The sequence below is a fragment of the Sabethes cyaneus genome, chromosome 3 (genome assembly GCF_943734655.1).
Source record: "Sabethes cyaneus chromosome 3, idSabCyanKW18_F2, whole genome shotgun sequence".
NCBI classification, from domain to species: Eukaryota; Metazoa; Arthropoda; class Insecta; order Diptera; family Culicidae; genus Sabethes; species Sabethes cyaneus.
This window is the reverse complement of record NC_071355.1, coordinates 103,762,032-103,788,971: the sequence shown is the minus strand read 5'-3', so window position 1 is coordinate 103,788,971 and position 26,940 is coordinate 103,762,032. Positions and strand designations below refer to the sequence as shown.

General features: G+C 37.1%; 1 protein-coding gene across 2 annotated transcripts in view; it reads right to left on the bottom strand.

The window, feature by feature from the left end:
- Positions 1-5,141: 5,141 nt before the first annotated feature.
- LOC128742612 (dolichol kinase) overlaps positions 5,142-26,940 on the bottom strand; it is a 43,148-nt gene continuing 21,349 nt past the window's right edge. The window contains exons 2-4 of one of the 2 annotated variants that reach the window (XM_053839025.1): positions 7,563-8,049; positions 7,115-7,504; positions 5,142-7,058 (exon numbers count right to left, since the gene is read on the bottom strand). In XM_053839025.1, the coding sequence (XP_053695000.1) occupies positions 6,564-7,058; positions 7,115-7,504; positions 7,563-7,985 (1,308 nt within the window). In that variant the 5' untranslated portion in view covers positions 7,986-8,049 and the 3' untranslated portion in view covers positions 5,142-6,563. The remainder of the gene's footprint in view (positions 7,059-7,114; positions 7,505-7,562; positions 8,050-26,940) is intronic. The other variant, XM_053839024.1, reaches the window with a different exon arrangement.

Genomic DNA, 26,940 nt, shown 5'->3' with positions numbered 1-26,940 from the left:
AAACGAGTTCTAATTGAATCGAAATTTGATTTCCGGCAATAATAACATAAGAAACAGACACTGATAGAGCATGCAATATGGAACTGAAACACGAATATTTCTGGATAATAGATAAAGTTTCTAAGTTTCTTTCTTTAAGGACAAACAAGTTGTGGTGATAACGTATGCATTACAAAAATAAACAAAATACAAATTAAAAGAACTTTTTTGGGAAATGGCGTGTGTAGTCAAACTCAGGGCCTTAATTATCACCGAATTTCAAACTTAACAGAAAATCTTTTTTCTTAGCATACATTGTTTTTTATGCCTCTGAGTTTCGTATGTACAACTGCACAGTGATTTTCATCATAGTATACAAGTTCAATATATCGTGAAAATAGAACAGGAGAAAGTGATTTTCAAACCCAGAAGGTGATATTCACTTCAGGAAAAAAACAATTTTAAATGCAGTAAATGAAAAGAAAAATCTTATGTCCAACAGCTGAACGCAATAGATGCTAAATAACAACATATTTTTTTATTGATTTTCACTGCTCAAACGTGAATATCAGTTTGTTACAATATCACAGGGCGCTGATATTCTATATTCTCGTGCATGAAGTTCATGCATGCTGTATATAGTTATTATGTGCGTTTGATCAAAGCAAGCAGATTTTCAATGCAAGGCAGACTGATAATCCAGAAGTTTGAACGTTATGCTGATGAATATTAACAGCACTGACGCCATCGCTTACCTTCTTGGTGGAGCGTAATGTCTGAAGTTTTTGGAGCGTCTCAGTAGAATACGATACCTGAAATTCTACTATCTATATTTATTTGCTACAGATACGTATTTCGCCTACGATTTGCAGACTTCATCAGTGTCTGTTTTCGCACTAAATGTATACTCAGTACTTTGACGGTCGTTGCCGTCTAACATCAAATAGGTCTCGTCATCCTTCGCCGTAGATGTTTTTCACCAGCACCTTCAGCCTTCAGCCAGCCTTTGACTGATGTGTAGAACTTTGCTGCTAGAATCACTCGAAAGACGCTGGAGTTAATCGTCTTCACGTCTTACCTGGCTTGCTGACTGCGAAAGAAGAGGCCGATGAGCCGTGCCAGAAAACCGAAGAGCCCGGTTCATATGAAATGTGCTAGTGTAAGTGTTATCTCGATAATGTGACGCACAAGTGTCGATGTATGCTGATGCGCATGGGAACCCTTGAGTGCTGCTCAACTTTAATCGAAGAACTATAGTTAACTCGCAATGGGTAGTCTCGCTCGTATCCCACATGATGCATCCACTTAAAAATGTCCATTTTGGCGAGGTACTTTTTCACTGTTTAGTTCCTCCCCAAGGCGCGGAAGGCTGAGGGGACCTTGGTCTTGGTGTCCGTTTTCAGCTTCTACTGCACTTAACCATTCTCTAGAAGGGAGAGAATGTTGTATGTGCCGGATCGGCTATATCCGGCGGAGACGAAGTGCCTCACGACAGTTGTAATGACCCATCTGACTGTTATACCCACGACATGAAAATTTTCTTCAAAATAGTTGCTTACATTATCAACCAGTGTCACCAATGGCCATAAGCAGCGGGGCACTAGCTAATTACAAGAAAAAAAAAAATATAATCAAAAGAACATTATTTTATAATCCATGTATTTCGATTTTATAATCTAATTAAAAAAGTCTAAGTGTCAGAAATTATGCCGGGTAATATTGAAATGAAGTCTATACATATTCACCCTTATTCTGCGAGTCACATGACTCAATACGACAATTGTCACTCGCCACGGGAAAGTGAAGGGCGATGGCACTTAGACGCGGCGCGATAATTAATACACGTTAGAGTAGGTTGACATGAGTGTCATAGAGGGAAATTAAGAATAGGAGAGGATTTTCCCCTCATTAGACTTAAGCAACAAAACTAATGTTACGAAAAATATACAGGAGTTCTCTGACTTGACCACTGGCCGGCTAAGGTCGGTGGAACAGGTTAATCCGGTTTTTTTATTTCTTTGATTTGTTCCTTCCGCGCGGGTTTTTAAAATCGAGTATATGCTCAAAACAAAATGTTTTTGGATAATTCAGATTTAGCGATTAGCGATCAGCGAAATTTTCGCTAATCTGAATTTATCGATTAGCGTTTAGCGATTAGCAAGCTAACTTTTTCGGTTAGCGAATTAGCGGTTAGCGACGCTAAATTTTCGATTAGCGGTGCCCACCACTGCCCGTAGTGCATTGGTAAAAAAATCCAAAGAAAAATTAGTGAAACACATCGATAAGCTCTCTTCCTCATCTGGTCGGTGTTAAATCAGGGGTGACATTGCGCATCTCGTTTCGAGTGATTTTCGTTCGAGACGCCCATTTGTTTAACGTGGTCGAAACGAACGAAAATCACTCGAAACGAGAGCGCAATGTCACCCCAGACCGGACCAAGCCGCAAAATTTTAAAAAATGAGTTAATGACTGCAAACGATCAAGAAATTCCAAGCTACATTTTACTCTAATCTGACTACATAAATGTTGCAAACAACCAGAGTTATGAGATGATTTTGAACGATTGATAGCTTTAAACAAGCTTTAAACCATACAGAGCAGCAAACTTTGGACGCGTTTTCATCGAAATCAGAGTTTTGTTACTTGGTTCGGTCTGACTTAACACCGACCATCTGTGCATATCTCATTGGCTCTCAGCAGATGCCATATTTAAAAAAAAAATGTCTGGAACTGCTCGAAAATCGAATAAACCGAATAGTAGTTTTCCGGCTACTCGAATTTTCTGGTTTGAAAATAATCTGCGAAAATCCGCACACTTTTTTAGAAAGTCTGTTATTGACTAATGTTTTATGGAAGAGTCTCGAATTTCTCGAGTTCGATTAGTTTTTGAGTTACGCAAAAAATTCTGTTTTATTTGTATGAGAGTCCTTATCCCCCTACCACAGGGGTGAGAGGTCTCTACCGCCATAAAATAAATTCAAGACTCCGAAATCCCCCACATGTCAAATTTGGTTCCATTTGCTTGATTAGTTCTCGAGTTATGAGGAATTTTGAATTTCATTTATATGGGAGGCCCCTCTCTTGAAAGGGGGAGGGGTCATGATTCACCTTAAAAAAAATCTGCCTGCTAAAGCCCCCACATGCCAAATTTGGTTCCAATTGCTTGATAAGTTCTCAAGTTATGAGGAAATTTGTATTTCATTTGTATAGGAGCCCCCTCCTAAACAGGAGAGGGGTCCCAATTCACCAAAAAAAAATTTTGCCTCCGAAAACCCCCACACGCCAAATATGGTTTCATTTGCTTGATTAGTTCACGAGTTATGAGGAAATTTGTGTTTCATTTGTATGGGAGTCCCCCTCCCCTTTTAAAAAGGGTCATAATTCACCATAAAAAAGAATTCTGTCTTCTAAAACCCCCACAAGCCAAATTTGGTTTAATTTGCTTGATTAGTTCTCGAGATAAGAAGAAATTTGTATTTCATTTGTATGGAAGCCCCCCCTCTTAAAGGGGAGAGGGGTCATAATTCCCTTACTAAAGAGGGGAGGGGTCTCCATTAACCACAGAAAAAAATATTGCCTCCAAAAACACCCACATGCCAAATTTGGTTCCAATTGATTGATTAGTTCTCTAGATTAGCAGAAATTTGTGTTTCATTTGTATTGGAGCCAACCCCCCGTCTTAGGGGAAGAGGGGTATCTTACTATCATAAGAACCTTCCCCAGCCCCAAAAACCCCTGCATGTAAATTTTTACGCCGATCGGTGTAGTAGTTTTCGATTCTATAAGGAACATACCTACAGACAGACAGAAATCCATTTTTATAGGTATAGATAACAAAGGTAAAACCTACAAAATGACATCCTTCCCTTTTTACGTTATTTCTATCTGGAAATTAAATAAAAAGAAAACTTATCCAATTTAATTCTACTATGCACATTTTATTCTTGACAGATACGTATTTCGCCTACGACTTGCAGGCTTCCTCAGTGTCTGTTTTCGAACATTATTTAATTTCCAGGTTTCGTATTCTACTAAAACACGCTCAAAAAACTTCAGTTCAGTTATTTCTATGCTGAGAAATGTCCTACTTTATGCACCCAAATTCTAAATGAAACAGGCTGTAATAATCTAAGCCTAAACCTAAATATCGGAATGACACCTTGCGGTGAACTACGTTCAAAATTCAACTTGAAAAATTGGGAGACAGGGAATTTTATTTGCACTTGGCGATCGGCACTCTGCAGTGATATAAATTACGATTTCGGAAAAAAATACTGATGAATATGTTCTTGAAACGAATAGTATCAAATCATCCTCTCTATAGAGAGCAGAAACACGTAGACCTGCATACGTGCTTTTGACGTAGGACTACGTCTTTCAGAAAGGTAGCTGGTACTGGGGGTAATTCCAAAAAATCGAAAAATGCGAGCGTCACGAAAAACGATAGGTTTTGAGCGCTAATAGCTTAGCGGTTTTCCGATCGATTTTCAACATTTTTGCACCAATCGATCGGAAAATCTTCGACTCATCAACTCCAACGAAGAAACCCATGGATTTCAAAATGCGCACTGTTGAAAAATTGGAAACAAGGAAGCATTGTCCAGCTAGAAATCCTCGCTTCGTGATTGGTTGCAAAAGACGCCATAATAGTTTTAACGTATTTTTAGAAAACAAAAGTGACAAAATCTCCCCGTCCCAACAGGTCGAAGTTTCTTTGCGACTAGTGATGTCCGTTAATCGTTCGATTAATTCAACTAATCGAATAATTATAAAAATATTCGAATAATTTTTAATCGAATACTGCCAGCACGAGTAGTTGAATTAATCGAATAGTTCAAAGGAAATAATATGAATGTGAATAATCCCCGAATAATGGCCGCTAATCGTTCATAATCGTTCGATTAATCGAATTAATGAAAAAAATATTCGAATATTTCTAATCGAATACCACTAGCACGAATAGTTGAATTAATCGATTAGTGCAGACAACGCTCGCCGATTAATCGGTAATCGAATAATTGAAAATTTCGGACATCACTATTTGCGACGATTGAACCTAGATCAATCTGATATCTGTGCTTGGGAAGTACGCCAGAAAGAATGACATAGTCCCCTCGTCCCAATAAAATGCCTTACGAACGCGATTAAACCTAGTCCAATTTGAAATCTGTGCTTGGGAAGTACGTCAGAGAGCAAAACCACCCCTCTTCTTCAACCGATGTTGTGTTTGTAAATTGAACCTAGTCTAGTTTGATGTCCTGAAAGTAAACAATTTGCAAGAATTTGTCCGGAACTGTTGTCTTACACGGAAACAGGGTTGAAACAACATTTGTGCATGTAACGTAACGTAGCAATTCTCAAAGCGAGGAAAATCAGCGACTCTTGTATACGAGAATAGTTTTCATCGTTTCATTTGCTGCCTTGCGTCAGTTAGTGAGTTAGTTGCCTGCAATTATTTACATAGTTTCAATAGTCAAGCATTAATTTAGACTAATTTCTTTCGAAATTGACAAGATAAGGCAGGAGCGATCCGTAGTGATGTCAATGTTTATTTGACCATCAACTCAGCATAAGGTAGTCAGGTACAAAACATTTTGCAAACAACTTTAATTTACCTATTTAGAAGCTTTCAATCATAAACATGAATAAAACCATGTAAAAAATTATCGACTTGCAAAAATTTGGATTTCTCAACCTGCAGCACAATCAAGTCATGTTAACATAACAATTTTTTGATGTCATCAAAATACATATACAGCGGTCCCCCGTATAACGCGGTGGGTGATGGTGTACGGTGTTCGCCCATGGCGATTTCTTAGTTGTCCATTAACCAATAGAGTTGATTTTTGGTACATTGTTAGTATGTGGTACAACCTAGTTAACTACCAAAAATCAACTGTATTGGTTAATGGACCGCTGAGATATCGCGATGGGCGTACAGCACCACCCATCGCGTTATTCGGGGGATTCCTGTATATGTAAATAGTGTTTGATGTTTAAGTAAGATTTGAGGCGGTATTCGCTATGATGGAGCCGAAAAAGATTTTTAAGCCTGTTCGCACTTGCATGAAATCCCATGCAAAACTGTCAACTCGTGTGTGAAAACAAAAGCAAAAATATTTCTCTCCCTCTTTTTCTCATACAAAAACTAGAAAAATATCGACAGCTCCATCATAGCGAATTAACATACATCAGAGAAGTGTAATTGTGGCCTGAAACTCTTAGTGGAAGTACAAACTCTAAAAAACGGATAAAACTAATATACAGGGCACGGGCATTTAGGTAATTTAAACTTATCTTCTTGCATCAAATTTACAGGAATGTTTCAGAGCATGTATTGCAATACAGCAAATTAAAAATATGGCATGTCTAACATAATTTCTTTTCGGCGAGACGATTAACTAGACAAATTTGATATCTGTATGTATGTACTTGATTCAACGTATGTATGCTACATGTATATATGAAGCATCGTATTATTACATGCATGGATACATTCTTCTGAGACATGCCTAGTCCTACGTTACCTATGCGGTCGTGTCTTGTACACAACTCCTCTGATTTTTTGGTGATATGTATTATAACTATGCTAGGCCCAATACAATATAAGTAACTAACGGTAAAGTTAAGTTATCAACTTGATTCGTTTTAGCTTCGATAAGCACATTAATAATAATTGCAGAACCTACTGTAGCAGCCTTCAAGGTATTTAGTTGAACAACTCCCATTTTGAATAGGACAAAAACTACAGCAAATTGCCCAATCATACTTGCCAGTGTTCCTTCTACTGATTTATTCGAACCGTCCCATTTGTGTTTACCCAAATAATATCCACATATACTAGCTAATGTGTCGCCGATGCCAACCGATAGAATCCCAGCCATTAGTTTTAAAAAATCATGTCCTGCCGAATCGGTCATATCACATGGAACAGGATGGAGCCACAAAGGCAGGGAGCAGCCGATGAGTAGATATATAGGCGTAAAAGCAACTAATCCAGCGTCTTTCTCATCGACAAAACTCTTCACTACAACTTCCAGAATTCCATGAATTGGCCACAATTTTATAATTCGTGCTGTCTAGAGATGCAAAAACGTTAATAATCAGTCAAGAGTAACCATTGGTATAGGAATACCTCCAATAAAAGCATCAACGCAAGCATAAAGCCAGAGGCAACATAAAGCAGGGTGCATTGGCACCACAATCCGGGAAAGTATACAAAAAGAATAATTATATGAAAAATCTTTCTAATTGACGTATTTGCGGTTCCATTGCGATTGACGCGCCATGCTACAAATACACTCGTTATTAACAATATTAACAGATACATAACCAATGTCATGGCGCGATTCAGGTCGTTGAACATAAATTTAAATAGAATTGAAAAAGCGGGACGACCTGCAATTGGTAGTAATGCCAGACCAGACACTATCAAGATAGATATGATCCAAAACCTAAAAGCATTGCGAAGTGCAGGTAGAAAGTGGCACAACATGATGATTAAACTGCTTCCCAATAGACCAATCTGGAAAAGTACGCGTATTATTGTAGATAAAATAATTTGCAATGTAAATAAAGAGCACCTGTACGACTAGGTGTATCTGGTCGATTGTGTTGTACTTGAGCTCCTTATAAATGAAAGATTTTGGAATTTGAAAAAAAGCATTATACAGAAAAGCTACAAATCCCTGACAAACAAGGGATGCTTCGCCTAAGGAAAATGATTTAGGCATTTGTCTCAAAGTGCGATCAAGAATCTGATCATACAACACAGAACTGAATAAGCCGCTCAATATGCTAACAATGAAGTTATCCTTTAATAATATCCAGAAAACCAAACTCGTAAATCCAGTTGTGATTGCAGTGTAGAGCACCTTACCGCCAACGTAAATCGAACGTTTGGAGCAGAATGAAATAAATATACACATTGAGTGTATGCACATACCAAAGCAAAGCGTAGTTGTTCTTTTATAAACTTGGTTGATCGGCTGCCGATCACGATTCATCACATTTACTAGTAGTGCTAATGTGATTAAAACGGATAACCAGAAACCATTGTCAGCATTCGGTCTGCAAGATAGAAAAAAAACTAAGTGATAATAAGAATTTTCTATTTATCATCTGGTCGGTGTTAAGTCAGACCGGACCGATTCGCAAAATTTAACAAAATGAGTTAATGACAGGGACAGTAAATGATCTACAGGACATAAATGTTGCAAACTACCAGAGTTATGAATTGATTTCAAACGGTGGATAGCTATAAATCAGTGGTGCCCAGCTAGTGACATGATGCGGGCCAAATCCAACTTTATCTTAAAAGCCGCGGGCCGCAAATTTTTTTCAATGGTTTTTGATTGACTCAGCATTAAAATTAGAAAAAAATTAGTTTTATTATGTGACAATATATCACGGTTAATTTAGTTTTCTTTCGGTAATTAAAAAACTTAAACATATTTTTTGATTTATTAATATAGTTATGCTGAAATACATGTCCAATGTCGTTTTGTTTTTACTTATTTTTCTTGGGCCAGTTAATCCAGATCAGCTTTGATGCTAGAGGTCGCTATACGCAGCGAATTTTCCAAGTGGTCGTCTGTTATCCTGTTCCTGGACTTTGATTTCACTTGTTTCATAATGGAAAATAGTTGTTCACAGATGTACGTGGATCCAAACAAAAAAGCAACAAAAAGAGCGTGTTTTCTTAATACTGGGAATCGAGCTTCCGGAACAAATTTAGAATAGAAATCCAAAAGACCATGGTTATTAAATTTTTCACGTAATTCAGTATCGCATTGTATTTCAATGAGTTCCATTTGCATGTTCTCAGGGGCATGCTCAGCATCAAAGCTGAATGGGGTAGAAAAAATTTGGAGCATTTTATCATGTCCTTTGAAGTCTCCAAATCTGCCAGAAAAATCAGTCCTTATCGCTTGAAGTGCGTCAACGTATTTTTTAGTTGACGATACTTTGGAACTACCCAGTGTCGAAAAATGAGCAAAATTGAAATTTTTCAACTGTTTTTCGAATAACATAATTTTGTTTTCGAAAGTTTTGATCTGATTCAGCATGTTGTGAACCAATTTACCTTTACCTTGCAGGTTTAAGTTCAAATCGTTCAGATGGCTTGTGATGTCTGTCAGGAAAGCTAGATCTGCCATCCACTCATCGTTTTTGAAATTATCAGCCGATTTTCCCTTACTTTCCATAAATTCCCCAATCTCTTTACGAAGGTCGAAAACTCGTCGCAATACCTTTCCTCTAGTAAGCCAACGTACTTCAGTGAAATATGGAATGTCGCCGAACTGTGCATCGATGTCTACGAGAAATGTATGGAATTCACGATGGTTCAATGCGTGTGACCTAATATAATTGACGATCTTGACGACATCCTTCATTACATCCTTGAATCCTACATTTTTAGCGCAGAGATTCTCCTGATGTATGATGCAATGATACTGTACAAATTGCGCCGAAATCTCTGGTTGCTTTCGGAGATGAGCAATAGCACCTTCGTTTTTTCCTAAGGCAAAAAAGTAACAATAATATGAATGAATGATAAGACACATTCCAGCGTTACGGGACACTATGCCCACCACACAAATCAGTTCCTATTTAACCAAATCCCTGGCATACATCTGGAAAGTAAAGTCCCCTTAGGTTACCAATTTTACAAGCTGTTTGCCAAAAATTTGGTAAAACAAGAACTAATTTACACAGTAAAGTTAGTTACTAATTGTGTCCCGTAACGCTGGAATGTGTCATAAGTAAAGCAAAGCCATAGGTATAAACGTCCTTCAGAACTTGACCCTCCTTTACCGACTGACTTCGGAACCAGTTATTAGAGTACAGGAGAATTACGGGGCTAGTGCAAAGATTCTATTAACTCTGTAGCGGCACCGCCCGGTCGAGATTCGAACATACCATGACTGGCTTGTTAGGTCAGCATCGTACCCCGGAGCTTACTGGGCGGGCATGAATGAATGATGAAAAACGTAATTGAAATTCAACTCACCACACATAGCAGGAGCTCCGTCAGTAACTGCACCGGACATTTTCTTCAACGGTAGACCTAGTTTTTGCTGAACCTCACGTAATGCGTTGAAGATATCGATCCCTTTTGTTGTTCCTTTCATAGAAAAAAGGTAGGCCAATTCTTCCGTCACTTCAAAGTTCTTAAATATACCCCGAACAAATATAGCTAATTGAGCTGTATCAGAAATATCTGTGCTCTCATCCAACGCCATTGAATAAAATTCAAAATCAACAGCTCGTTCTTTCAAACTCGAAAAGAGATTTTCTGCTATGTCCTCAACTCTTCTCGTGAAGGTTTGCCGTGACAAACTTACTTGTGTAAAAATACGACTTTTTTCGGGACATATTGTTTGGATCACAGCTTCCATACACTCCTTGACAAACTCACCATCTGAAAACGATTTTGATTGAGCAGCAATTTTTTCTGCAATAATGTAGCTTGCTTATACACAACACGTTTTCTTGCTTAGATTTTACAAAAAAGTTTTGCTGGCCAATCAAACTTGCTTTTAACTCAGCACATTTTTCAGCACGGGCTGTGTCAACAAACTTATCGAACTTTGACGCATGTTTCAATTCATAATGTCGTTTCAAATTAAACTCCTTCATTACGGAAACAGCGTCGTTGCAAATCAAACACACCGGTTTCTGATTTACGCACGTAAAAAAGTACATTTCGGACCACCTTTCCTGAAAAACACGTCCTTCGTCAGCTACTTTTCGTTTTTTGCTAGTGCTGGCTTCCATTTTATTCAAATTCACAAAATTTAGTGCAACACAAGCAAGTAGCAATAAAACTGTCAATGGATATGAACACTAAAATGGAGAATGAGCTGCCCTTCAATGGCGGTGGCCAAGTCAAATGAAATATCCCCAGATTTGCCTGTCTTATGGACGTTTTGATATATCCAGCTCGCTCTCGCAAGAAACTTGAACTGCATTGCTCGCAGAATCTGACGTGAGAGTGAGCAGAACAGTGTCAACTATCAGCGGTGCGCTGTACAGCGCAGAAGACTGATCCATTTGACACATTCCGCCGTGACGTTACAACGTTTTGACTTTTCTTTGCACAGTATTTATGTTTTAGCTGGGAAAATCGTTGAGAAACCCCCAAATATTATTATATATTTGGAAAGAGCATAAAATTTCCTATTAAAAGTGGATAAATTAATAGCATTTGCTTTGCCCAGATTGTTTTGGAAAGCAAATATGTAGCGTGACGTTACAACGCGCCAGAAATACGACTTTTGGTTCTTCTGTTAAAAAACATGAAAATTCTGCTCTCTTTCAAATTTTATATAAAGATTTTCTTCTATGATTTGATAAGAGATGAATACTGAACAACTTGTCGTTTTCAGAATTCCGATAGTTAGTGAAGTTAATTTTTAAACAGCTTTTACTTTTCGTGACGTTACAACGCTCTGCTTTGCACAGAGAGGGTCGTAGCTCCGTTGTAACGTCACGAAAAATCTGTTCATTTAATATGCGTTAATTATCGCTGTTGCTGCCCTCTGTACATAAGGGATAATCCAAAAATGTGTTGTTAATTTGTCTTTCACTATTTCGCCTACGTAATTGTGGGGTTGTTCACAAATTACGTCGCGCTGTTGGGAGGGATGCTAAGAAAGTGAGACATAAGTAATAGCATCGAAACCTTAATACATAGCATAATAGTTGCTTCAGAAAAGTTTCTTCATTTAAAAAGCACTTTCTAGTGGTGAAAAAATATTCGGACATTAGGGTGTCCTCAATCAGATACAAAAAATATTTTCTCTATTTTATGTCAGAAATGATATCTGTCTACAAAACATTTGTAGAAAAGCTAATTTTAAGAAACTTTGTTGAATACTGAAGATTTATATTTCGTACATAAAAAAAGTTTTAGAGCCAAACTCTTAGGGACACCCTTAAAAAAATTTTTTTTTGATCTAGCTCTTTAATAACCCTTCGTATGGCTTACAAAGGTTCTAAGAAATTGGTAATCTAATTAAATTGCACATTTTTGTCGAAAATAGTAGAGCACTATCTTTTTCCCTTTAGAAACTATCACTGGCTTTTTTTATTTTTATATGTACTCTTTAAGAGGGTGTATCTCGGGGGAGAGCAGCTATGAGCAGCTGATCTCACTTGTTTTTTGTGAGTTAATTTATGCTGTATTCCACCATGTACAACTTAGGGTAGAAGACTGTGGAAAATCTAAAAAAAATATTATGAAGGCAACCGTAGGTGAACATGTATAAATAAAAGAAACAAGGGATAGCTCCTTAAGGAAAAAAGATAGATCTCTACTATCTTTGACGAAAATGTGATGTGACTAGATCGAAAAATTTTTTTTTAAGGGTGTCCCTAAGAGTTTTACTCTATAACTTTTTTCATGTAAGAAATATAAATCTTCAGTATTCAACGAAGTTTCTTGAAATTAGTTTTTTTACAAATTTTCTGTAGACAGCAATCATTTCTGAATTGAAATAGTGAAAATATTTTTTGTATCTGCTTGAGGACACCCTAATGCCCGAATATTTTTTCACCACTAGAAAGTGCTTTTTAAATGAAGAAACTTTCTTGAAGCAACTATAATGCTATGTCTTAAGGTTTTGATGCTATTACTTATGTCTCACTTGTTTTGAATCCGTCCGACTGGCCGCCGTGACGTTACAACGCGAGCTTCAATCAGTTGTAACTTAGGTTCTACGTAACTTATCATCATTCTTTAGGCACCGTTTTAAAGGTATTTTTGAGTACAAAGAGAATACGGATTATTAGATTGTTCGAATTTGTATTTTTCTGCGAAAGCGAAAAAGTACACCTTTTTCGTGACGTTGCAACGCAAAAAAATGGCCCTATTTCATCCACTTGAAATACAAAATAACTGCAAAATTACATCCAAACTATTTTTGGAATAGATTCTGCATATATTCCTTTGTAAGTTGGTCGAAAACAAATGATATTATGAAATGTTTTAGCGCACTGTAGCAGTATTTTTAAAAATATCACGAAAAATCATTTATTTCTTGTAAATTTCATTTATTTTCGATACACGTTTTATATAACTTCCGAAAATGCTAGAATATCAGTCATGGCAGTTTTGAAAGGTTCAAACATTGCCCAATTATGAAAAAATATTCAATACTGCTAAAAGCAACTTTTATAAAATGTCTGGTTGGTATACCGGCCCGCGGAATGTGTCATTTGTTTTTGCATTCTTGGAGTAATCTTCTCCGATTGGCGAAGAGCAGCGGCTTTTGCAGTGTTTTGTTGCTTTTCTCTGTCTGCAATGAGGGTTGATTTTTTTCTTTTCTCTTTTGCCTGTTGGACTGAGCACTACGACCACAAAATGCACGCTCTCAGGATTACCGAGCAAATCATTTTATTCGCGGAAATAAGGTTGTGAAATCGTTGAAGGTTTTTCGTGAAAAAGGAAAAGTATTTTTGCATACGAAGCATGAGTTTAACCCATTATGACCCGGGTATACCTAAATTTGGATCAAATGAAGTGAAACTCTGTAATCTATTATATTATGGCTCGAATGTGTCGGGAAACGCAAAATCATCATTTGGAATGCTTTCAAGGCCAAAATATCGCAGGTTAAATATTTTATAGGCTCTGTTTCAAACAAACAAATTACAAAGTTTTTAACAGATTTCTTACCGAATTTTGTGATAGACTTTACATATAAATACTAATTTACATGTCAGGTAATGTTTCGTCACTAAATGTAGACTTTTCCATGCGTTTTGGAGACAAAAATTTTTTCGCCAATTTTTCAACTTTTTTCCGCCATTTGTCACAACTTTGCACTGCTGAAAATACAGATGAAATGACAAAAACTGACAAATTATATCACAGACACATCAGATTGATGTCTTATCTCTCTTGTAGTGATATATTAACAATGCTAACTATTGAAATTCAGCAGTAAACAGGTTTTGAAGACGAGGTATGATATATCATACGCTGGGTCATAATGGGTTAAGCTCTAACTCTGCTTGCAGTTATACTTATTATGTGCACGAGAGTTGAACAGAAAACTGAAAAACGAGTTAGTTGCGAGAACAGATATGTTTGTCTTTTTACTGATTAACCGACTGAACAGAAACTCACTTATATCTATTCAGTTGTATGAAAAATTCTTATTGTTCGCCCGCATGACTCAATTTTTTTCGCTATATCTGAAATCAGTCCGCGGGCCGCATTGACAATCTAGGCGGGCCGCATGCGGCCCGCGCGCCGCGGGATGGCTATCACTGCTATAAATCATGCAGAGCAGCAAACTTTGAACGCATTTTTCTCGAAATCAGCATTTAGTCACTTGGTTCGGTCTGACTTAATTTATCTATACCTATAAAGAAGGATTTCTGTCTGTCTGTCCGTATGTTCCTTATAGAATCGAAAACTACTGAACCAAAAGGCATGAAAATATGCATGTAGAGGTTTTTTGGGGCCAGGAAAGGTTTTAGTGATGGTTAGAAACCCCTCCCCCCACTAAGAGGGGGGGCTCCCATAGAAATGAAACACAAATTTCTGCATAACTCGACAACTAATCAAGCAAATAGAACAAAATTTGGCATGTGGGTGTTTTCCGTGACAAGAATTTATTCTATGGTAAATTGAGACCCCTCCCATCTTTATAAGGGGAATTATAACTCCTCTCCTCTTTAAAAGGGGGGGCTTCCATACAAATTTCCTCATAACTCGAGAACTAATCAAGCAAATGGAACCAAATTTGGCATGTGAAGGTTTTCGAGGGCAAAAATATTTTCTATAGTAAATTAGGACCCCTCCCCACTTTAAGAGGGGTGGGGGCTCCTGTATCAAAGAAACACAATTTTCCTCATAACTCGAGAAGTAATTAAGCAAATGGAACCAAATTTGGCATGTGGATGTTTTTGGAGACAAAAATTTTTTCTATGATGAATTGGGACCCCTCCCCGTTTTAGGAGGGGGGGATCCTATACACATGAAATACAAATTTCCTCATAACTGAAGAACTAATCAAGCAAATGGAACAAAATTTGGCATGTGAAAGTTTTCGAGGGCAAGAATATTTTCTATGGTGAATAAGGACCCCTCCCCACTTTAAGAGGGGGGGCTCCTATACAAACGAAATACAAATTTCCTCATAACTCGAGAACTAATCAAGCAAATGGAACCAAATTTGACACGTGGGTGTTTTTGGAGACAAAAATTTTTTCTATGATGAACTGGGACCCCTCCTCACTTTAGGAGGGGGGGGGCTCCTATGCAAATGAAATACAAATTTCCTTATAACTCGAGAGCTAATCAAGCAAATGAAACCAAATTTGGCATGTGAAAATTTTCAAGGGCAAGAATATTTTCTATGGTGAATTAGGACCCCTCCCAGCTTTAAGAGGGGGGCTCCTATACAAACGAAATACAAATTTCCTCATAACTCGAGAACTAATCAAGCAAATGGAACCAAATTTGGCACCTGGGTGTTTTTGGAGACAAAAATTTTTTCTATGATGAATTGGGACCCCTACCTACTTTAGGAAGGGGGGCTCCTATACAAATGAAATTCAAATTTCCTCATAACTCGAGAACTAATCAAGTAAATAGAACCAAATTTGGTATGTGGAGGTTTCTGGAGGCAAAAATATTTTCTATGGTGAATTAGGACCCCTCCCAACTTTAAGAGGCGGTGCTTCTACACAAATGAAATACAAATTTCCTCATAATTCGAGAACTAATCAAGCAAATGGAACCATATTTGGCATGTGGGTGTTTTTGGAGGCAACCATTTTTTCTATGATGAATTAGGATCCCTTACCTTTTTAAGAGGGGGGGCTCTCATACAAACGAAATACAAATTTCCTCATAACTCTAGAACTAATCAAGCAAATGGAACCAAATTTATCATGTGGGTGTTTTTGTAGGCAAGAATATTTTCTATGGTATATTTTCTATGGATTTCCCCACTTTAAGAGGGGGGGGGCTTCTATACAAATAAAAAACAAATTTCCTCATAACTCGAGAACTAATCAAGCAAATGGAACCAAATTTGACATGTAAGTGGTTTTGGACGCAAGATTTTTTTCTATGGTGAATTGAGACCCCTCTCTTTACAAAGCGAGTTATGGCCCATCTCCCCTTTAAGAGGGTGGGCTTCCATACAAATGAAATGCAAATTTCCTCTTATCTCGAGAACTAATCAATCAAATGGAACCAAATTTGGCATGTGGGAGTTTTAGATGGCAGAAATTTTTTCTATGGTGAATTACGACCCCTTCCCCTTTTAAGAGGGGAGCTCCCATACAAATGAAATTCAAATTTCCTTATAACTTGAGAACTAATCAAGCAAATGGAACCAAATTTGGCATGTGGGAGATTTTGGAGTCTTGAATTTATTTTACGATAGTTAGAGACCTCTCACCCCTGTGGTAGGGGGATATGGACTCTCATACAAATAAAACAGAAATTTTTGCGAAACTCAAAAACTAATCCAACTCGAGAAGTTCGAGGCTCTTCCATAGAACATTAGTCAATACAAGACCACAAAAACTATCTATAGTAACACTAGATCATTCAGGACGAGACGGTCGCGAGTGTTGCCGGTGACCCGCCGTCGGAAGCGCCACCCACTGGGGGGCTTGCAAAACTCGAGATTGTGACAAAGATCATCCGAGATTCATGATTTATGTACAACACAGGTTAATTTGTGGCAATACGAAGTTTGTCGGGTCAGCTAGTCTCTTATAAATTGAAGATAGAACTAACAAAAGGGCGAATGTCGCAAGCGTAAACAAACCGAGTGAGAGTTGATTTTCCTATGCTGGCCCAGCAAAAATTAACTCTCACTCGTTTTTTTACATTTGCGACATTCGCCCTTTTGTTAATTCTATCTAGAATTGGTCGAGAATCGTACCGTTATGAATTTTGACGTAGGACTACGTCTTTCAGGAGGGTGGCTGGTATTTTCCGATCGATTTTCAACATTTTTGCACCAATCAATCGGAAAATCTTCTACGCATCACCTATTAACCTATTGATTTCAAAGTACGCACCGTTGAAAAATTGGAAATAAGGAAGCATTGTCCACGTGTTTTAACATATTTTTAGAAAAAAAAATCTGATTTAATCCACCTAGTGGTGAAAGGACCCTTCGTTATACGGTTTTACTTGCTATTTAAGATAGAAACCGACACATCTTCGGAACATAATTCATCTATTGGTTAACGTTGCGTAGGGCGTTGGTTTACATAAAATTTTTGGAAATTGAATAAGTTTACACAATAGGAGCACCTATAAATTTTGAAAGATCTTTTTTCCATGAAATTGCGGAGTCAGTTGATATTAATGTGAGTAAGTGCAAGTAAAAGTTTTTGAACCATGCATAATTTCCTGTAATGCCATTCTATTTGATTCACATCAATCAAGTTTTCTTGAATAAATTTCATCAATTTGTATTAACCTTCGGTTAGTCACGCAGTGGTATTTTGTACAACACGTGTAGGTTTTTGAATGCCATATTGTTATAAAGTTACAAATCGTTGTGTAACTAATGTATATTCTTCAATAAACTTGTTATGTGCAAAATGTCATAACTATGCAATGCACTAATACTTTAAATTGTTAGGAAAATAGATCAGCATAAACAGACATCACAGAAATGAAGCAAGCAGCATGTGAGGTGTACCGCAATTGACTCTAACCGGAATTTTCTCTCGTTTATTCATATGGAAAAATGGTGTTTTTCTGCAGCAAAACTATCAGCAAATGTAAAATGTTTAAAATGTATCCGTCTTTTGGTAGTCAAGTAATTCGGAGTCAAAATTAGAGTATTTTTTATAATCAAAACTCTACAGTTCCTGAACAAGCAAACATAGAGGTATACTATATTTAGCAAAGTTGTGTATTTTAACTATTTGTACAACTTTGTAATACATGTAAGTCATACAATAATTCCAAAAAAAGCTAAAATAGAAAAACTGATTTTACAAATTCATATACAATAAATAAGGTTTTTCTATCTTCACTGAATAGATAGGAGGTTGCTGTCTTCAGCCAAATTTCTTGAAATAATATGCTCTAAAACTTCGCAGAACTCGTCAATGTGTTATATGGAAACTGAAGAAAAATATTTTTTTTATTTCACTTTAAGGGGGATTAATCAAAATTTAAATGTTACCAGACGATAGAGCTTTCAATTTCAAGAAACTCTTTTAAAAGTTCGATAAATCTAAAACCAAGTTTTCCCAGTCAAAACTCTAATGCGCACGTTTTTTGGTTTTGGGCTATTATATTGCGCGTGAGTAACCGTGTTACAAAAGTTGGCGCGAGTGTTCGAGGGTTAATATCTTTTGACCGGCGAAACCAATTCTTATGAAATTTTGCAGATACATTCGCAGTGTTAAAACCTTTCGTTTGATACTAAAATAATTGAAGCTTGATAAATTGTCTTAGTTAAAATTATTGTAAAATATTGTTAATTTTGATGTGTTGTACACGATTGTTCATAACTTTCAAATTAAACGTACAGTCAAAAAACAAATCAATAGTGATCTATTAGGTTATATTGCCTTTCAAATGAGACTAATAGCACAAAAATCGGTTTAGCCATCTCTGAGAAACAGGCGATAATTATTACCTTGTCAAAACAGATTTTTTAAGGTTAACTTTTAAACTACTTGTTTTTTTTTTAAATAAAACTTTCTGACAATTTTTATGATAACAAAAGCTTTCATTTGGTACTAAGATCATTGAAATCGCTTGTGTGGTTCCGCAGAAAATCGTGTCAGGTAGTTTTCACATTTTTACCTTTGTTATACTATATAACAAAAACACGAAATCGAACCGAGGCCCGGAGGGCCGAGTCACATATACCAATCGATAGGGTTCGACGAACTGAGCAATGTCTGTGTGTGTGTGTGTGTGCGTGTGTGTGTGTGTGTGTGTGTATGTATTAAAAGACCTGTTTTGACAAGGTAATAATTATCGCCTGTTTCTCAGAGATGGCTAAACCGATTTTTGTGCTATTAGTCTCATTTGAAAGGCAATATAGCCTAATAGATCACTATTGATTTGTTTTTTGATTGTACGTTTAATTTGAAAGTTATGAACAATCGTGTACAACACATCAAAATTAACAATATTTTATAATAATTTTAACTAATACAATTTATCAAGCTTCAATTATTTTAGTATCAAACGAAAGGTTTTAACACTGCGAATGTATCTGCAAAATTTCATAAGAATTGGTTTCGCCGGTCAAAAGATATTAACCCTCGAACACTCGCGCCAACTTTTGTAACACGGTTACTCACGCGCAATATAATAGCCCAAAACCAAAAAACGTGCGCATTAGAGTTTTGACTGGGAAAACTTGGTTTTAGATTTATCGAACTTTTGGAAGAGTTTCTTGAAATTGAAAGCTCTATCGTCTGGTAACATTTAAATTTTGATTAATCCCCCTTAAAGTGAAATAAAAAACCCGATTTAATCCACCTAGTGGTGAAAGGAACCTTTGTTATACGGTCTTACTTGCTATTTGAGATAGAAATCGACACGTCTTCGGAACATAATTCATCTATTGGTTAACGTTGCGTGGTGCGTTGGTTTTCATAAAATTTTTGGAAATTGAATAAGTTTACAAAATTTAAACAAAATAGCAGCACCTATAAATTTTGATAGATCCTTTTTCATGAAATTACTGAGTAAGGGTAAGCTGGTTGTTACTAATTTGAGTAAGTGCAAGTAAAAGCAAGTTATAAGAGGAAATATTATTCTTTAACATATACATTGCGTAGTAAAAGTCTAGTTTATAGGTTTTTGAACTACGCATAAATTTCTGTAACGCCATTATTTTTGATTGACATCAATAAAGTTTTCTTGAATAAATTTCATCAATTTTTATTAACCTTCGATTACTCACGCTGTACAACACGCATTTTGTACAACACGTGTAGGTTTTTGAATGCCATATTGTTATAAAGTTACAAATCTCTGTTTAACTAACGTATATTCTTCAATTACCTTGTTATGAGCAAAATATCATAATTATTCAATGCATTAATACTTTAAATTGTTGGGCAAATAGATCAGCATAAACTGACATCACAGAAACGAAGCAATCAGCATGTGAGTTGTACCACGATTGGCCCTGGAAGTTTCTCTCGTTTCTTCATATGTAAAAATGGTGTTTGTATGCAGCAACACAATCAGCAAATATAAAATGTTTAAAATGTATCTGTTGGTAGTCGAGTCATTCGGGGTCAAAATTAAGCCATTTTTTTAATCAAAGTTCTACAGTATCTAAACAAACAAACATAGAGGTATACTATATTCATCAAAGTTGTGTATTTTTACTATTTATACAATTTTGTAATACATGAAAAAGGAATACAACAATTACAAAAAGAGCTAAAATAGAAAAAAACTGATCTTACAAATTCATATACAATAAATAAGATTTTTCTCTCTTCGCTTAATAGATAGAAGGTTACTGTATTCAACAAAATTTCTTGTAATAATATGTTCTAAAACTTTGCAGAACACATCAATGTGTTATATTGAAACTGGAGAAAAATAATTTTTTTATTTCACTTTTAGGGGGATTAATCAAAATTTAAATTGCACCAGACGATAGAACTTTCAATTTTAAGAAATTCTTCCGAAGGTTCCATAAACCTAAAACCAAGTTTTCCCAGTCAAAATTCTAATGCGCATGTCTTTTTGGCTTTGGACCATTGTGCGCACGAGTAACCGAATTACAAAAGTCGGCGCGAGTGTTGGAGGGTTAATATCTTTTGATCGGCAAAACCGATTCTTCTGAAATTTTGCAGATATATTTGTAGCATTAAAATCTCTAATTTGATGCCAAAATAATTCAAACTAGATAAATCATCTTAGATGAAATCGTTATAAATTATTGTAAATTTTAATGTGTTGTATTCAATTGATCATAACTTTCAAATTAAACGTCCAATCAAAAAACAAATCAATAGTGATCTATTAGGTTATGTTAGCTGTCAAATGAGACTAATAGCGTCTAAATCGGTTTAGTCATTTCTAAGAAACAGGCGATAATTATTACCTTGTCAAAACAGGTTTTTTAAGCATAACTTTTAAACTGATTGTTTGTTTTCAATAAAATTTATCCGAAAAATTTAGTGTTAACAAGAGCTTTCATTCGATACCAAGATCGTTGAAATCGGTCATTTGGGTCCGGAGAAAATCGTGTCACGTAATTTTTACTTTTTTACTTATAACTTTTAAACGAAATGTCGGACCTCGAAACAATTCAATAGTGATATACTAGGCAATAATATCTTTCAAACAAAAGTAATAGCGAACAAATCGGTTCTGCCATCTGCGAGAAATAGGCGATAGAAAAGTTGCGCCCCGCACATCCATACACACATACACACACAGACATTGCTCAGTTCGTCGAACCCTGTCGATTGGTATATGTGGCTCGGCCCTCCGGGCCTCGGATCAATTTCGTGTTTTTCGACCAATTCCTAAACCTTTGTTATAGTATAACAAAGGTAAAAATATTTTTCTTCAGTTTCCATATAACACATTGACGAGTTCTGCGAAGTTTTAGAGCATATTATTACAAGAAATTTGGCTGAAGTCAGCAACCTCCTATCTATTCAGTGAAGATAGAAAAACCTTATTTATTGTATATGAATTTGTAAAATCAGTTTTTCTATTTTAGCTTTTTTTGGAATTATTGTATGACTTACATGTATTACAAAGTTGTACAAATAGTTAAAATACACAACTTTGCTAAATATAGTATACCTCTATGTTTGCTTGTTCAGGAACTGTAGAGTTTTGATTATAAAAAATACTCTAATTTTGACTCCGAATTACTTGACTACCAACAGACGGATACATTTTAAACATTTTACATTTGCTGATAGTTTTGCTGCAGAAAAACACCATTTTTTCATATGAAGAAACGAGAGAAAATTCCGGTTAGAGTCAATTGCGGTACACCTCACATGCTGCTTGCTTCATTTCTGTGATGTCTGTTTATGCTGATCTATTTTCCTAACAATTTAAAGTATTAGTGCATTGCATAGTTATGACATTTTGCTCATAACAAGTTTATTGAAGAATATACATTAGTTAAACAACGATTTGTAACTTTATAACAATATGGCATTCAAAAACCTACACGTGTTGTACAAAATACCACTGCGTGACTAACCGAAGGTTAATACAAATTGATGAAATTTATTCAAGAAAACTTGATTGATGTGAATCAAATAGAATGGCATTACAGGAAATTATGCATGGTTCAAAAACTTTTACTTGCACTTACTCACATTAATATCAACTGACTCCGAAATTTCATGGAAAAAGGATCTTTCAAAATTTATAAGTGCTCCTATTGTGTTCCAGTTGTGTAAACTTATTCAATTTCCAAAAATTTTATGTAAACCAACGCCCTACGAAACGTTAACTAATAGATGAATTATGTTCCGAAGATGTGTCGGTTTCTATCTTAAATAGTAAGTAAGACCGTATGACAAAGGTCTCTTTCACCACTAGGTGGATTTAATCAGGTTTTACTCATAACTTTTAAGCAAAAAGTCGGACACATGAAACGACTCTGGCGTTTTATTTGTTTATTTGTATAAAAATATCAACAGGCCTACTGGTTCTACTGATACACTTAAACTAGAATCTTCGTGCTAGTGCCAGGAAACGAGTTTTCAGTACCTCGCGGCTGACGTTTAAGTCGAAGCTATGTGTAAATCGATTGAAATGGTGTTGCAGACCTATGATTGTGCTAAATGTGCTATACAGGGATACCTCGATATAAGACAATTTATAATTTCAAAAAGTTGTCCTATATCGAAATTGTTTTATATCGAAACATGGTTTTTTCAAGCATTTTTGCATTAGCACTCGCCAATTTTGCTCTGTGTTGTGTGTTTACGTTGTTTGAACTATTTATTATTGTTTGAGCTATTAGTTTTTTACAATTTTTAGCATTATTTAGAAATAATGGACATCTTTATGGCACCGCTTTTGGATTGGAAAATTGGCTCAGGTGTCGTTACCAAAGGAATTTGTCTTATATCGAGGTAAAAATTGTCTTATATCGAGGTTGTTTTATAACGAGGTTGTCTTATATCTAGGTATCCCTGTAGTTGGTTCGCCGATGCGGTACACGCAGAAATGGACCGTTGCGTAGAACACGACTTTGGGCGTATATGTTGAGGTTCGCGAGTGACAGGGGCAATCCACTCTCGAGGTCAGCATGTCGGCGACTGCCATTGCTCGGATCACGTCGCGACGAGTGTTCAACGGGTCAAGATCGATGAGTCTGTAGCGCTGTTCATAGCAGGGCCGCTGAAAGGGGTCGTTCCAGGGCAATCTTCGAAGTGCAAAACGTATGAATCGGCGCTGCACTGACTCGATTCGGTCAACTCCATTTTGGTAGTACGGACTCCACACAGGAGCGCAGTAATCAAGGTTGGACCGGACAAGAGCACAGTAGAGAGCTTTGCGGCAGTAGATGTCGTTGTAGTTCTTGGCGATCCGCATGATAAATCCCAGATTCCTGCAGGCCTTATCGACAATATATGCGATGTGCTGTTTGAAGTCGAGCTTAGAGTCAAGCAGTATTTCCAAGTCCTTAACACAATTTGCGGCGTAGAGGCACGTCTGATAGAATGTAGTCGAAAACGAGAGGGTTCAATTTCCTTGAGAATGTAATTATTTCACATTTGTCGGAATTTAGCAGCATGCGGTTGTCTGTCGAGCTTAGAGTCAAGCAGTATTCCCAAGTCCTTAACACAATTTTCGCGGCGTAGAGGCACGTCTGATAGAATGTAGTCGAAAACGAGAGGGTTCAATTTCCTTGAGAATGTAATTATTTCACATTTGTCGGAATTTAGCAGCATGCGGTTGTCTGTCGAGCTTAGAGTCAAGCAGTATTCCCAAGTCCTTAACACAATTTTCGCGGCGTAGAGGCACGTCTGATAGAATGTAGTCGAAAACGAGAGGGTTCAATTTCCTTGAGAATGTAATTATTTCACATTTGTCGGAATTTAGCAGCATGCGGTTGTCTGTGCACCATTTTGCAAAAATCAGCAGCTGATCTTGCAGGAACGCGGCGTCGGACGAACTATCGACTTTAGCATACAGCTTCAGACCGTCGGCAAAAGAGAGTCGCGGGCATTTAAACAGGAAGTTGACATCGTTGAAGTAGATGAGGAAAACCAAAGGTCCGAGATGGCTACCTTGTGGAATTCCAGAGCTAGCAGTGAAAGGTCTGGTCAATAGTGATACACTAGACAATAGTACCTTTCAAACAAAAGTAAAATCGAGCGAATCGGTTCAGCCATCTCTGAGAAACAGGCGATAGAAAATGAAGCGCACACACATACACACTCACACACACACACACACACACACACACACACACACACACACACACACACACACACACACACACACACACACACACACACACGCTAGTATTAATACTAGCTGACCCAACGAACTTTTTATTGCCACAAATTAAACTGTGTTATGAATCTCGGATGACCTTTGTCACAATCTCGAGTTATGCAAGTTTATGAAGAGTTCATGGGTGGTTTAATCCTCACAGTAAAGTAGAAAACAACTCCCCCCATTCCTTAGCCTGATAAAATAAAGCGGATAACATTTAAATATTCGCCAACATTACAAACCATTTCGCTGAATACCATTTTGCAAAACACCAATTCTCGGTTGACCATAACGCGGAATACAGTTTCGCAGAATACCATTTCGCGAAAAACCTTACGTGGGATGTACCATTTCACGGAAAAATTTTTTCGTAGAAAGTACCATTTCGCAGGGGTGACCCAACTGAAGGAAAGTAATAGAGGTCAGTAGATCTAGGGAAATAGATAAAACTAGATAAGATAGAGCTACGGGGGGCTGCCCTTCTCCCCTCGCAGTTGCCGGCGCTTCCGACGGCAACACTCGCGGCCTGTGGCCGTCTCGCACTGGATTATCTAATGTTACTATTGATAGTTTTTGGTGGTCTTGTTATTGACTAATGTTTTATGAAAGAGTCTAAAATTTCTCGAGTTCGATTAGTTTTTGAGTTACGCAAAAAATTCTGTTTTCTTTGTATGAGAGTCCTTATCCCCCTACCACAGGGGTGAGGGGTCTCAAATCATCACAAAAATAATTCCTGCCTCCAAAACCCCCCGCATGATAAATTTGGTTTCATTTGCTCGATTAGTTATCTAGTTATGAGGATATTTGTATTTCATTTGTATAGGAGCTCCCCCTACTATTGAAAGGGGAGGGGATATAATTCCCCTCCTAAGAGAAAAATCTATACCTATAAAGAAGGATTTCTGTCTGTCTGTCTGTCTGTCTGTCCGTATGTTCCTTATAGAATCGAAAACTACTGAGCTAATCGGTATGAAAATATGCATGTAGAGGTTTTTTAGGGCCAGGAAAGGTTTTAGTGATGGTTAGAAACCCCTCCCCCCACTAAGAGGGGGGGCTCCCACACAAATGAAACACAAATTTCTGCATGACTCGACAACTAATCAAGCAAATAGAACAAAATTTGGCATGTGGGTGTTTTCGGTGACAAGAATTTATTCTATGGTAAATTGAGACCCCTCCCCTCTTTATAAGGGGAATTATAACTCCTCTCCTCTTTAAAAGGGGGGGCTTCCATACAAATTTCCTCATAACTCGAGAACTAATCAAGCAAATGGAACCAAATTTGGCATGTGAAGGTTTTCGAGGGCAAGAAAATTTTCTATGTTGAATTAGGACCCCTCCTCACTTTAAAAGGGGGGCTCCTGTACAAATGAAATACCAATTTCCTCATAACTCGAGAACTAATCAAGCAAATGGAACCAAATTTGGCATGTGTGTGTTTTTGAAGACAAAATTTTTTTCTATGATGAATTGGGACCCCTCCCCACTTTAAGAGGGGGGGGCTCCTATGCAAACGAAATACAAATTTCCTTATAACTCGAGAGCTAATCCAGCAAATGGAACCAAATTTGGCATGTAGGTGTTTTTGGAGGCAAGAATGTTTTCTATGATGAATAAGAACCTATCCCCACTTAAGGAGGGGGGGGGGGGGCTCCTATACAAATGGAATACAAATTTCCTCATAACTCGAGAACTAATCAAGCAAATAGAACCAAATTTGGCATGTGGGTGTTTTCGGTGACAAGAATTTATTCTATGGTAAATTGAGACCCCTCCCTCTTTATAAGGGGAATTGTAACTCCTCTCCCCTTTAAGAGGGGGGGTTTCCATACAAATTTCCTCATAACTCGAGAACTAATCAAGCAAATGGAACCAAATTTGGCATGTGAAGGTTTTCGAGGGCAAGAAAATTTTCTATGTTGAATTAGGACCCCTCCTCACTTTAAAAGGGGGGCTCCTGTACAAATGAAATACCAATTTCCTCATAACTCGAGAACTAATCAAGCAAATGGAACCAAATTTGGCATGTGTGTGTTTTTGAAGACAAAATTTTTTTCTATGATGAATTGGGACCCCTCCCCACTTTAAGAGGGGGGGGCTCCTATGCAAACGAAATACAAATTTCCTTATAACTCGAGAGCTAATCCAGCAAATGGAACCAAATTTGGCATGTAGGTGTTTTTGGAGGCAAGAATGTTTTCTATGATGAATAAGAACCTATCCCCACTTAAGGAGGGGGGGGGGGCTCCTATACAAATGGAATACAAATTTCCTCATAACTCGAGAACTAATCAAGCAAATAGAACCAAATTTGGCATGTGGGTGTTTTCGGTGACAAGAATTTATTCTATGGTAAATTGAGACCCCTCCCTCTTTATAAGGGGAATTGTAACTCCTCTCCCCTTTAAGAGGGGGGGCTTCCTCATAACTCGAGAACTAATCAAGCAAATGGAACCAACTTTGGCATGTGAAGGTTTTCGAGGGCAAGAAAATTTTGT